Source organism: Ips typographus, linkage group LG2 (assembly GCF_016097725.1).
Source record: "Ips typographus isolate SLU linkage group LG2, UJ_Ityp_2.0, whole genome shotgun sequence".
Lineage (NCBI taxonomy): Eukaryota > Metazoa > Arthropoda > Insecta > Coleoptera > Curculionidae > Ips > Ips typographus.
Window position 1 is genome coordinate 19947512 of NC_138423.1, and position 14322 is coordinate 19961833.

The 14322-nt window shown below is 32.3% G+C and overlaps 1 protein-coding gene across 1 annotated transcript; it reads right to left on the minus strand.

Moving 5' to 3' along the window:
- Nucleotides 1-3823: 3823 nt before the first annotated feature.
- corto (centrosomal and chromosomal factor corto) lies at nucleotides 3824-13007 on the minus strand. The gene is made up of 2 exons (XM_081972235.1): nucleotides 7779-13007; nucleotides 3824-7697 (listed from the first exon to the last, which is right to left on the minus strand). Exon 1 carries the CDS (start codon nucleotides 12855-12857, stop codon nucleotides 12111-12113), a length of 747 nt encoding a protein of 248 aa, XP_081828361.1. The 5' UTR covers nucleotides 12858-13007; the 3' UTR covers nucleotides 3824-7697; nucleotides 7779-12110.
- Between the last annotated feature and the right edge of the window lie 1315 nt (nucleotides 13008-14322).

Here is a 14322-nt window from a genome sequence, read left to right on the forward strand (position 1 = left end):
TTAAGTGATATGTGGAAACAAATGGCCACCATAGCAACAACACCAAAACAGTACAGCGTAGATGACAAGATTTAAGGGTAACAAATAACTACCCGTAGCACGCATATACGAGACGTTCCTAAATAGTTCACATTGCACAAAATATGAATTTTTTTCTTACTTTACGCTGCTTCTGATGGTCGTAGATAAAATGTTGTACATCACCCGTGGGGTATGGCAAATTAACGTACTCGTGTGATCACCACAACTCGGTCTACGACCTCGTCGTGGCAACACTCCCACTCGTGACTATAAAAATGCTCATACCCCACTAGTAATGTAAATAACTATTGTAAATACTTTACCTAGTTAAGTTATACTTTATTTTGTAATCATATTACAGTATGCATTTCTTATCACATAGGCAGAAAGACCAAACTGGTCGATAGCCTGTTTCGTTGTAAACGAAATAAAGATTGTATATATATTTCTAATATACGGTGGGAAAGTTAAATTACCTGCTTTTAAATGTAAGATGATTAGCTGATTTTAGGAATTTTAGATTTGTTGTTAACAAACCAGAAAAAAATTAAATTTAGTGGATCGTCAATGTTTGTATCGATATTTATGTGTAAATGTACTAGTTCTGCACTGCATTATTTGATGGTCTATGGTCTATAAGTGCCCATTGTTGGGTAAAGGAACCTGAAAACTGAAAATACTCCATTTCACTTGTTATATTACCTTGAAAAGTCAATTCAGAGATACAGGATGTTCAAAATGACTAAAAAGTCTCTTTTGTTGTTATATTTTTATGTTACAGTTTAACATTTTCTGGCAAAGAAACAAAACAAAAAATCTTATATATTATATGTTGTACAAGGTAAAAAGTATTATTAATCGAAACTGTGTTATTTACTATAAATGTCTCGAAAATATTTTTGTGCAGAAAATAATCATGATTTAAAACAAGTTTTACATTCAGTAAAAATGCCCTGTATACAATATAACAGAAACAGACAAAACCATTTATTTACAACACTACGATTTTAGTCTCTCGCTTAGAAATTTCTTCGTTAATGACGGCGATCCGATTGAACGACATAAAATAAATCAGATAATGATACCATTAAAAATGACATCCCAATTAAAATGTTGATTTGTTCTTAAGGTAATAAACTACATTATATTATTATGTATCTCGAGAATACGTAATCCGGTTAATAATTTAGATATCGATAAACTTGAAGTTCCCTAAGAATAACTTATAATAAACAAACTAATTATATTATAACATAGTTTGTAAAATGCTAATTTAATGTCGTTCTGTCAACAATAAATAACGGATTTTTATCTTTCTGACCGATTGACTTTCATGGAAACGACAATAATTTATCTTTTGGAAGCATAAAGTTTAAATTACTTTCGATTAGACAAACAGTCGTTATTATGTCGTAGTGAACAGCAAAAATAATGAAAACACGTTAATCTATTAATGTCATTACTATCTCGGACAAGAGAAAATTCCAGGTAAGCAATTGAAATATGTATGTAATTTCTCCTTATTGGAGAACGAATAAATTCATCGGGAATTTTGATTGATGTGCCTTTCAAGGCAAAACGCTTTTTCGTCACGTACACAACGATAAAAGTTGGCAATAATTATTACTGCTTACTAATAAAACAAGGAAAACAAGCCATTTTTGTTGGAATTACGTTTTCATTACGAAGTAATAATATAAAACTCAAATAACATAAAACAATCGCGGCTTTAGAGAACAATAGCGTTGCAAAAATAACGCTTTTATTGCAAAAAAAATACCATTGTCGTTTTGCCCTAAATATTTTATTGTTTCTCGTTATACCAACTAACTAGAACTAATAGTTTTATTGTGAGTTATAGTAACGTAAATCAATTGGCAGAATGTGATTTACCGGAAATGTATTGTGTGCCCAGCAATCGGGTATATGTTACTGTTAGAATTTTTTAACGATAGTTATCTTACAGTTAGTTTATCAGGCACGTAATATCACTATTAACCTACGTTTTTTTAATGTTAGATAAAATAGGGTGAGTCATAATATTTAATAATCATAAATTGAATGTGGTTATTCATGGTAATTTCCGTTATAGCTAGAAAATTAACTTTGTCTCCCAGTTTAGATATGATAATCAATCAAAATACAATACCATGTATAATACAGTTACAATGGGCAACAAATAATAAAATCTCTTGTTAAAGCATGTACAGAACCAAAATCACACATATATGTGGCAAAAATGTTTATAGGTTAGGTACTTTATATTTCCATGGACAAGAGTTTAGCAGATTTTCGTCCAATTTAGCTTGACAGCTGTCACAACTTGGAAAACTATCTCAGCTAAATGCAAGAAATCTACTACAAAAGTAACGTGACAGTCACTTACAATTTTAGCTTTTACAACTATCTAAATTTAATATACTAAACTTTCGACGTTTAAACTATATTTTAAAAGTCACGTGACTGATTTTGACAGGTACCAACTAGTATTCACAGTGTTGCAAGCTCAAACATTGAATTTGAAATTGAAAACTAGATAATCAAAGTCACGTGTCGTGTTTCACACAATTTTAGCTTTAACAACTGTCTAAAATTAATTTACTAAATTTTCAACATTTAAACGTGACTGATTTTGACAGGAAAAATTGAATTACCAAAGTCACGTGATGAGTTTTTTATAATTTTAGCTTTCACAACTGTCTAAATTTGATTTAGCAAATTTTTTTAATTTCAACTATTTTTTTATGGTCACGTGACTGATTTAGCCAGATGTCAACTGGTCTTCACAGTGTTGCAAGCTCAAAAATTGAATTTGAAATTGAAAACTAGATAATCAAAGTCACGTGTCGTGTTTCACACAATTTTAGCTTTAACAACTGTCTAAAATTAATTTCCTAAATTTTCAACATTTAAGCGTGACTGATTTGGACAGGAAAAATTGAATTACCAAAGTCACGTGATGAGTTTTTTATAGTTTTTAGCTTTCACAACTGTCTAAATTTGATTTAGCAAATTTGATAAGTTCGAACTATTTTTTATGATCACGTGACTGATTTTGCCAGGTGTCAACTGGTCTTCACAGTGTTGCAAGCTCAAAAATTGAATTTGAAATTGAAAACTAGATAATCAAAGTCACGTGTCGTGTTTCATACAATTTTAGCTTTAACAACTGTCTAAAATTAATTTACTAAATTTTCAACATTTAAACGTGACTGATTTTGACAGGAAAAATTGAATTACCAAAGTCACGTGATGAGTCTTTTATAATTTTAGCTTTCACAACTGTCTAAATTTGATTTAGCAAATTTTTTTAGTTTAAACTATTTTTTATGATCACGTGACTGATTTAGCCAGATGTCAACTGGTCTTCACAGTTTTGCAAGCTCAAAATTGCATTATCAATGTCACGTGGCGTATATTTTACAAACTTTACAATTTTAGCTTTTACAACTGTCTAAACTGTCATGCATGCCTACAATCTTCTTATTTGATTTTTCTTTCACTTTCTATGAAACTATAAAACTTACCATAACCATAATTCAATTGGTGCTGTATTGATTGCTCAACTAGATATGAAGATATAAAACCCATCTACTCTTCTTTTTGTTTGTTTGACATTTGATCAAAGTTAATAGCTCGATGGGAACCATTCTTGTCAACGCAAAATTGATGATACACACTTGTCCTACAGTTTTAGGATTAAGTAACTATTTACTTACCTGTTTATTCCAACATAATTCTGGCTTTTCCAGCTACTTAATCTGAAAATTGGTATATGGAAGGAAAAAGGTAAGAAAACACATTTTCATTCTATAAAAACAGTAACACGTTTTATTATACTTTATAAGCGTATCTTGACTATGACTAGCTGTACATTATATATATTTATAGAGCCATATTTTATACATATTCACAAATTTTTTTCGACATTGGCTTGGACACCACCTACCCCAAAAACCAACTTATTTTCACAGTTTTTTTTTTTTTCATTTTATATATACAAAGGTGATAAGTATAGATATTTTCTTTGGTGTATAGAACGTACCCATCAATATTATTTAGAAAGCATCCATTTAGTAATTAATTAATTAATTCTTATTATCAGTTCCCTAGGTTCGGTCGGGCTGAAACTCAAATTAAGTCAAATTGTTTGTTTTGTGAAAATGTTTGAGTGTCAGCACGACCGGATTTCAGATCGATATACAAACTAATCCTGGTTACAGTTTCGAGAATTATATGACCTAAATTTGACACTTGTTTGCCTATTATTACAGAAAATACCTCAGAAACTATTATAGCGATAAATATCAGTGTTGTTAACATCGAGTTTATGGTTCTGCGGGTTCACTTTTGTCGATCCTAATCTATAAACTGGAATGCTACTAAAATTAATAATAACTAAAAAATTGTGTACAATTATATGATATGACGGTAACAAAAAGTATCTACACATAGTCGGAGCTTCTCATACAACTAGGTTTTCAGTCGATTTTTAATGAACTAACAATAATTTACCCATTTTTTTTTAAAGTTAATATTACACAGGAAAATAGATAACAATAGATCTTTTTGATGATAATAATAACAGGACTTCCGTAATCAGACAAACTTCTCAAAACTGTAGTAACTGCCTTAAAACACCCATAAAAATGTACATTTTTTACATTTCGTCTACATACAAAAATTCCGACACACATAATATTATATTGTCTACAAACGTGTATTATTACTACTATAAAAGACCCGTAATGTTCTGCCATAAGTTCAGTTTGTTTTTTAAATATACTTCCCCATTATAGTTTACTAAACCTAAATCTAGTGAAAGACTTTGGATATCCGTTTCCAGAGAGTTGCAGCAGTGACCTGCACAGCTCATTTAAGCACTGTTTACATCACATGGTAAACAATCAGAGGAATTTTTAAACCTATTATCTACTATCGACATTTATTTATAGAGGCGAAATTTTTCCGGTTTATCTGATGTCGTAAGGCCAAGGTCAAGATTTAATCAATTAAATTGTGTAGTGCTTTGACCTAAAACCACTCAAAAATAGTGACACAAAGTCCTAAAAAATGTATTAGAGATTTAAATCTCCAAAAATTCTCAATGGATCAAATATTAAGAAAAAATGTAAAAGTGACTTGATATACAATGTTATATAAATTTTGCATATTTTGAAGCCGTTTTTGGTTTTATTGGGATGTTCAAGTCCGACAGGGTCTTTGTAATTCAATAAGATCATAAGTCATGAATATTCACACTTTTAAGATTAGAAATGGTTGACTTAGTACTGAACCCAACTGATCCTATTAAAAGAGGAAAATTAAGTGTTATATTCTTCCAGCAGTTTCAGACATTATTATGATTCCTTTATTTATTAAAATTAAGCAAATAGAAGATCTATCAGAATCTCAGGACATATAGGTAAGAAGTGATCTAATTATTAGCTTTCAAAATCAAATGCTCATATTAAAATTGTTTTGCTTGGGAATTCTTAAAAAAACAAACTGTAGTCCTGAGATTCTTTTAGTAAGAAGCTCAGGTAACCTTTCCAAGTTATACTAATAAGGTTGCTTCCCACTAAGAAAAACATGATAAGGGAGTTTTTGAGAGATTATTTGAACAGCACTTTTTCAATTTCCGGTTAAATTTTTAATTGGTTGCCTTCTTATTAAGCCTGAAAATAATGAAAAGTTAAACCGTGACAAGTTACGTTAATTTATTTATCAACAGCCAACCTTTTACTCGCATACCTGACAAGCCTATTAAATCTTTTCCAAATATGATAGGGAATATTAAACGCCATCAGCCACAAGAAATTAGCATTTCAGGTAGATTTGCATTTAAACGACCTAAAGATTTTATGTGTAGTTAATAATCCATGACCTAAATTCTTTATGATTTTGTGTGAAAAATTCAAGCTTCCTTTTAAACGGGGTTATTGATTTACGTTCTGTATACATTGAGGTGATAAACCCATGAAACATTCCACCACGGTTTTTGTTTCAGATGCAAAGTAGCTTTATCGCATTGTTTAATTATTATCATTGAAAGAGTAGTAACCTTTGTGACTTTAAAATAACAATGCCAACTTCAAAGGAAAAAAAAAACAAGGTGACACAACAAGTGGTGAAGCGTTTTAAGTAGGAAATGCTCAGCGTTGTTAGTGAAATAATGACTTTATACCGAGTAATCTAAATTGAAACTTGTGCATATACGTAGCTGGAAGCTTGTGTAAATGGAAATTTATTAGCGGAAATCGTCTAGTCGTAAGCTAACATGTGGCTTATATTCCGAGCAATTTTAAGGCAGCGAGGATTTATTGCTAGGGGCGTTACAAGCAGTTGAATTGAAAAAGTGCTCACATGGAAAATTATGAGTAATTTTGTGTAATTTGACTAACCAGCAGTGCAGAACGAAAGTTTTGCATATAGACAGATGAAAATCCAATAATGGTTATTCACAATACAAGCGGCAAAAGTAGTGCCAAAGCGAATTGGATTAGAAAACGAAAAGCAAAAATTCTATTTAAAATGTTTTTTTTTCTACAAACATTCGATTGTTTTAACGTATAAAATGATATTTTTCTAATTTTGGCATATAAAGTGACACTTTTCAAAACTGATTAGAGTGACAAAACGATTTACTTTTCGTAACTAGTTACGAAAAGTATCACTTTATGTAACTAGTTATGAAAAGTTCATTTTATCACTCCCTGTTTTTATGCATTTCCGTAGAACATATGGGGCGACATCCATCATAACATTTCGTTGTCACAGTTTATACAAGGTGCTATGAAAGTGAATATTTGTGTTAAATCACTTTAAAAGATGGTTTTCACAGCTTTTTGGTCAAAATTAGAAAAAATTATGTATGCAACACGTGTCGAAAATGTCTCATTCAAATCTCTCATTCAAATTGTAGGACCTCGCTGCGCTCGCCCTACAAACATTCATTCGTTACACAAAATCGTACTTTTCGTAACTGGTTACATAAATAGCTATTTTTGACAATATTTGATTTTTACTATTTTTTGATTTTCCAACGTAAATTTTGAATCATTAGAACCAAATTTAGAGATGTATCACATTTACAGTAAACCAAATCTAGTCATCAATAGTAGTTTTTCTGGAGGGTTTTTTCACCCTTTCAATTTAGAAAATAAATAATTTTTAAAACAATCTACATTAACAGGATGAACTGTTTTAAGTCTAAAATCTTGAACAGAATTCCGCAGTTATCCACTGTTTTAACAAAAATTGTTTCTAATTTTGAAAAGAACTGAATTTTCAAAGTTGTTGGCATTGACCTAACCAGTTAGAAAAAGAACATTTTTGGTAACGCAATAATGAGTTCATTTTTTCACTAGTTTTAGTAGAAATTAAAAAAAATGCACAAAATTGTATGTTTTCTAACTGATTACAGACATAACTAAGCATTTTATGCATTGAAACTGTTGACTTTGGAAAAATCAACAATTTGTGATATATCTGGTAATTAAACTCTTGCCATTTCAACCTTCTGATCGTGGAAAATAAGAAACTAAAAGTTAATTTCTGTCATTTGGAACATGTGTTCTAAACTCATTAGGTAATTTAAACTGTTATTCTAGAAAAACCACAGAAATCTTACTTTTAGGCAAAATTCACTATTTTTAGTAGACATTATAAAAAATCTTATTTTGTGTAATTAATGATTAAAAATTAATCATTAATAACACAAAATTGTGGGCTTTGTAACTATCTACATACAAAACTAAGCATTTTATGCATTGAACTGTTAAGCAAATCAATAATTTATGATATAACCCAAATTTTGTCAGCTTATTTGTATTCACTCTCTCTCCAATTGATTCACAAAATTTGCCTTGCCCTCTTATGAACAAAAAAAAAATCAATCTGGTAATTAAACTTATGCCAATAAAAATTCTGAAGGTAAATAACTCCGAATTTCTTAATTTCTGTGATTAGCAACATAGAAATTTTAAATTGATTTAAAACAGATAAACCACATAAATTCCTCTGTTTCCCAGCATTTTGCATTTGTAAACATACAGGGTGTGCAGGCTATCTCAAAAACTTATATGTACAGTAAATTAAGCTTATTTTGAGACTTGAAAGACTGGTTCAAAACCTGGACACCCTGTATAAAAAGGATAATTCTTACAGTTTCACTGGTTAGTGAAACCCAAGGTGAAACCAAATGATCTTTAAAAAACTCTAAATAGAGTACTTTTTACGTTAAAAATACATATTACAACATACACAGAAAAAAATCAGAACAAGAATAAATAAATATTTCTTTAAATCAAAACGTTCTGTAAATTTTTGGCTAAAAATGTTAATCTAGCACTACTAGTACTCACAAAATAGCTAGTTGAACTACTTGAAATTTCCAAAAAAGCAATTTTAACAAAAGTCTTCTGAAAGTTGATTCAGTTAAACTGCAAAACAACTTCAAAGCTGCTCCTTTTATACAACAAACCCTCCCCATAACATCTGGTTTATGTTCGAAATTAAAACCTGCCATCAAGATATTTTTTTCAATACGTTCATCCAACTGGAGGGCCAATTCCTCCTTATGGTAGCCATAAAAGTGATTTTATAGTAAGCCATTCCGGTGAATATATCTTTTAATACGCGGCCATAAAAGCGTAGGGGCTTTAAAAAACCCATACTTTTCGGGATGTGGATGCTGTAAAATCTGAGTTGTTACAGTATCAAAAGTTTTAGCAATTAATCGTTGAGAAACTTATTTAAATTAACACGATATCAAACACACACACATACACGTTATTAAATTTGCTAGCGTAATAATCAGCCAAATTAATGTTCCGGCGTAATTATCATATGTTATTCCACTTTCCTAATTGGACGTAATAGCCATAAATATGATAATCATGTCTTGTAGGGTAATTAAAAAATCCGGTTGCAAAATTAGCCAGTTGGTTCATTGATTGATAGAAAGTTTTACCGTATCACTTTTGGTCTCATTTCGATCGATTGATTCAAAAATGATGATTGCTGACAATGTGGTTTTTACCAATTTTAATAACGCCCGTTCCAAGAAACCGTTCCAATTAAATTGCAAATTTATGACCTTCGCGTGTTACCCGGAATGCAATGTTTACACTCGATTAATCATTTATATCCAAGTGAAGTTTAATGTATATGTTAATGTAAAGTGCGAACAATCAGGTGATTTTTTTTTTTTTGAAAGTTAGGTTAGTTTTAGATGACATTAAGTTAATACTCAAGGTACTACTCGATTTTTGTAATAGAAAACTGCAACAATAATATCAATTAACAACATTGTCTGAAAGATTTAAGTTTGTAAAAAACATAATAAACCTTATAGAGTAAAAATAGAAAACATATTTAAAATCATGTAAATAAAAATTTCACAAATTATACCTATAAAAGTCAATATAAAGTTGAAAACCTACCAACACCAACATTCAGAGATATGACCTGCATAATTTTCTGATTATAAGAATAGTTGGCATTTAATGAAATGACACTGATCACACACATAGTGACAATGAAAAAAATCAACTAAAATTGTTATAGACTTAAGAGTACTAAATAAAATCTTTTTTTTCTCATATAACACAAAAAAATTTCAATCAAGTAACATTTATTGAAATGTTAATTAAGACTTTAAGTTAATTGCTTTTTATTTAATTAATTAATACTTTTAAAAAGTACCTGCAAAGCTGTGTGCATGTGATCTGTTATTAGATTTGATGAGTCTATACAGTTTAATCAGTTTTAAAATAATAAATGATGATGAATTTAGTATTTGCTAGTAGGGAAGAGTAACCTTCGGCTAGTACCACGGGAGGTACCATGTGGTAAAAGAAACTTGAAGGATCTTTAGTTTATGGTATAGTAAAGCATTCTTAAGTACCTATTGGTACACCCATTGTCCTTTACTACAATAGTTTTTATGATGCGGTTTGACTTTCCCAAAAGCTCTGGGACCTAAAGGACTTCTTCTGTCTAATGGGTCATAAATTATCTTTCAGTTTAAGGTGAAAGTGTATTGATTGGAACCAATTCATATTTAATAGGTGTTAAAATTGAGTTGACTTTTATTTAGATTTCTGAAAGAGCGTGGAAAGTAACTTTAGTTCTTAGTGAAATGAGCTATTAGCTTATTTATTACAGGTATGTTTGTTTATCATGTTTCAGATTATCACATGTATGTATGACCTAGATGTAATACCAATATGGTCTGTCCACCTTTAGGTACTTAGGAGAGGTGGAGTTCTTAGGGTATCGGTCTTGAGGAGGGCTCGTATAATTAAACTTTGAAGCTACCAAGCTTTCGGAATTTTATTTGATTCCTTCATCAGGGCTAAAAAATTACAGTCCAAATTAGTCACGCAAAACAGTCTGACAAGTTGAGTCACATTTTGTTGGAAGATAGTTTACTTACTGCTACGTGTTATATTATGAAACATGTGGTCCCAGCGTAACATTAAATTTGAATTTGAGAATTCCTCATTGAAAACACACAGATAGCGTCCACAGTTTAGGTACTTAGTTATAATATGATAATGATATTTGTGATAAGCTTAATATTAATGATAGATATTTGAATTATTAAAAAAGTTTGAATGGGTTACTTATTATATAGAAGGTTCAATTCAATTCAATTCGCGTAGTAAGTTGTACCTAATTTAGTAAATATTAAAGGAAACATAAAATAAATCCATCTCATTGGCAGTGATGCTAATTATAAGTTAGGTTAATTACTCAATTTGCAATTTAATAATCAAAGATTAATTAGGTATCTACACCAAAATTTGTATGACGGAAACAATGAATTTACAACTTCTGATTAACCTGACTGAGATGGATTTTTATGTCTGAAAACTCTGTCTGGAGGAAAAGATGCAAACCTATAAAAAGAACACATGTTGAACTATTGTTTATATCTGGATTGTGGAATTAAGCAGAGACTTTTTTCCGGAAGAGACAAAAACAAGAATAGTACCAGGAAAAGTACTGGTTACCTTACAGAAAGGCCATGTTGGGTTCAAGACTGAAGAATACTCTCATTTGCTCAACACAGGAAGCAATAAAATTGGCTCGTAAAATGGTCAAAATGGAAACCTTAGGTGGGGCTGACCTATACTAGCCCAGTAGACCTGCCTACTAAAAGAAACTGAAAGAAAGCAAAAATGTAAGAGGGAGTGACTGTAAAATAGTCTGCTTATCAGTGAAAAACCATCCCTGGAGTCCATTTCAATGGCAATTTGTGGTCAATCTCTGCTTAATTATTTTCTTTTTCAAAACGACTCCCTCCAACTAAAAGTTGTTTTGACATATTTGAGTCTATCTGCGTCCGTTGGAAAATATGCAAAAATTTACTAAACTTTAGAAAACTTAGTCAACAAAAAGTTAGACTGATTAAACCATATTGATATTTGATTCATTCAAGAATTTTTGGCAACTATACCCAGAATTTCATTCCAATCCTAATAACTAAAGTATGTGACATTTTAAAGTGTTTAAAGCAAGAAACCTTTCAAACCGGTCTATGGTCCAACTAAACATGTTTATGTAATAAGTACTTTTTTAGGACTTTGTGAACTATCAGCCAATTATGAGTGGCAGTGTGTACTAATTAAGTTTGTTGGAATTCATTAATGTTAAAAAGCTAATTGGGGATTTCAAGTTCATGTACTTAGTACAGTCTTTTAATCTCTACCAGAAGTAAAATGATGGTTTTTAAGAAGGCAGATACTACATACGATGAGAAGTTTCGTCCTATTGGCGCAACTAAAATTGGCCTACCTCAAAATGTACTTAACAGTGTTGAGGTTAAGTATATTTTGATGTGGCCTTCTAACTAATATGTATATTAAATAAATTAAAATTACCATAGAAAGATCACTAATCCACATGTGTTAAGGCTATTAGTCCGGAGATAAACACATACAACAGCTGATGTATGTATCATCTGGATCACTACTAGGTATACCACGCCCGAGACGTCGGGACGCTTGCGCTGCGTCGCTAACCAGGGTCGGCACAAATTACACACTATTATCACATGAAGAACCACAATATCACAGCGATCACACATTATAGCACACTTGCTGAATTTGATGGGGGAAAGTCGAGGCTAGCGGTATGGCCGAACTAACATAGGGATGCAGTCTGTGGGCTCTCAGATACTGGCGGTACTTTCCAGACAATATATGCTTGTCCTCTGGTCTTTCCGGGGAATCCGGATCGGTCCAAAGGTCTGTGGGATCTCTACTCGTTACCGCCGTATAGGCGGCACAAGCAGATGCCAGTACATCCCGCTTACAATAGGACTGACTGGCTGGCATAGGCGTTTGATGATCCCACAGGGACCGCTCTTGGGCGGTTTGGTATTGTACTGGATAGAGAGCCGACTGGACTGGCACTTGCTGAGGCAGCTGTTGTCCACGGGGCATTCCCCGTCGTTTTAAGGCGGTTGCTGGTCGTGCTGGTAAATTGTTGATGAAGGGACTTCGTCGCTGACTCTCAATTTTCCTAAAGTAGCAAGGATGTATCATTAACAGTGGTTCGTTTCTAACTCCTTGGGGTGGTTTAGCCGCGTTAGGCAGCTCGTATTCAACACTACAGTCTACATGTAACGGTCTGGAGTAGTCTTTTTGAACATTAGACACTGTTCTTTGAGCTGGTGGTCCCAGCTCGTAGGACACTGGGTAACACGTCGCCATCGCGTTGTTTATTAACCTAGCGCCCAATCTCGACTGGAACGGCTGACGATCGGTCGCGGACTCAGCAGTTCGAGTGGATTGGTGGGGGTAGGAAATCGATTTTCCTGACATCGCTAGTACGGACCGTTCTATATGTCGACTACGTCACGGAAAGACTGTGACTGGCCTGCTTGGAGTTTCTTATCGTCGGGGCAACTCGAAGCCGTGTTGCCACATCGTCACACAATAAAGCTCAGTTAGGACGGAACGTGTTTTTATCCAAGTCCATTAGCCTTAATTTGAACGATAAGTCTACAACCATTTATTGAAGGTACCTTTCAACAAAATTTTAACAATTGAAATATGTAGGTACAGTTCACAGTTACTTATTTAAATAAACATTTTTTGGCATTTCCGGTGCCAGGTAAATTTACGTCATTTATAGTAGAATACCGGGTGTCCATAAAGTGTGCGGAAAAAATGCTACCGCATTGTTCTTGAAGCTTAAACATGACGATCTAACCCAACTTTTCCTTAGTACGAAAGTGGATAATGTCGGAAATACAGTTTTTGTTTTAGTTTTTCTTAAATATTTTTTTTTATAATCAGCATCTTGCTTTAACATTGTGCTTGAGGAAATCTTGTAGCGTAAATTATCAAAATCCGATTTAATTTTTATTCTCACCTAAGGAGACGTAGAAATTTAACAATACAGGTTAATAAATAATACTCAGCAAACATAAAATCTACAAGGAACTTACTAAGTTTTGATTCAAGTCCAAAAACGGACTATTGGCAATATTTTTAACAACAGCAACAATATCTTACCTATAAATGTAATATTTGTGGTTCTGTAGGGCAATTTCTCTATTTTTTACTTCTAATTTCTCCTTTTCTTGATGTAAAGGCAACATCAAATTTTGTTATAGCAAAAATTCCAAAATCTTAAAAGTCCATGTTGTTAGCTAAATTTACTATAGTTTTAAGATATACATTTTTTGATTTTACTTTATATACCTGTAGGTTCACACTACAAGTATATAAAGTATTTCCATAATTTGTAAGTATATGATAGTCAGTGTTTTTAAATAGTGCCAAAAAAAATCATTCTAAAATATTGTCACGAAGGAAATAAATCAAATTTATTTCACTTGAGCGGAAACATTAAAATTGTGGAATTCGGTCAGAGTGCAACTGCACTTATGATGCAATTGCTGAGTTGCGAAATATGTGGAATGTTTCCGAGTACCGAGGGTCGAAAGGTCGTCACGAGTTGTCGGCTAGACGAGACCAGGTCTGGGAGTTTTTGATTGGTGGAACCAGTGTCTGGAATGCTATAAAAAGGAAGTTGTACCCTAGAGAGGGGTTCAGTTCATTCTAGTCAGTCCAGTTTTGCTGTGCATCACGTCGGAGAAGGCAGTACCTAGCCAGAAGTCTCCGCTCACGCCACAGAATGTAGTCGTCCTGAATTCTGCAACCCGCACCGGGTTTACAAATTAATTAAATAGTAAACCATCTCTTAAACTATAGTAAATCGCGAGTGCCAAACTTGTGCTTGTAAAAGGTATTGTTTAAAGTGCTACTTCTAGGAATTATG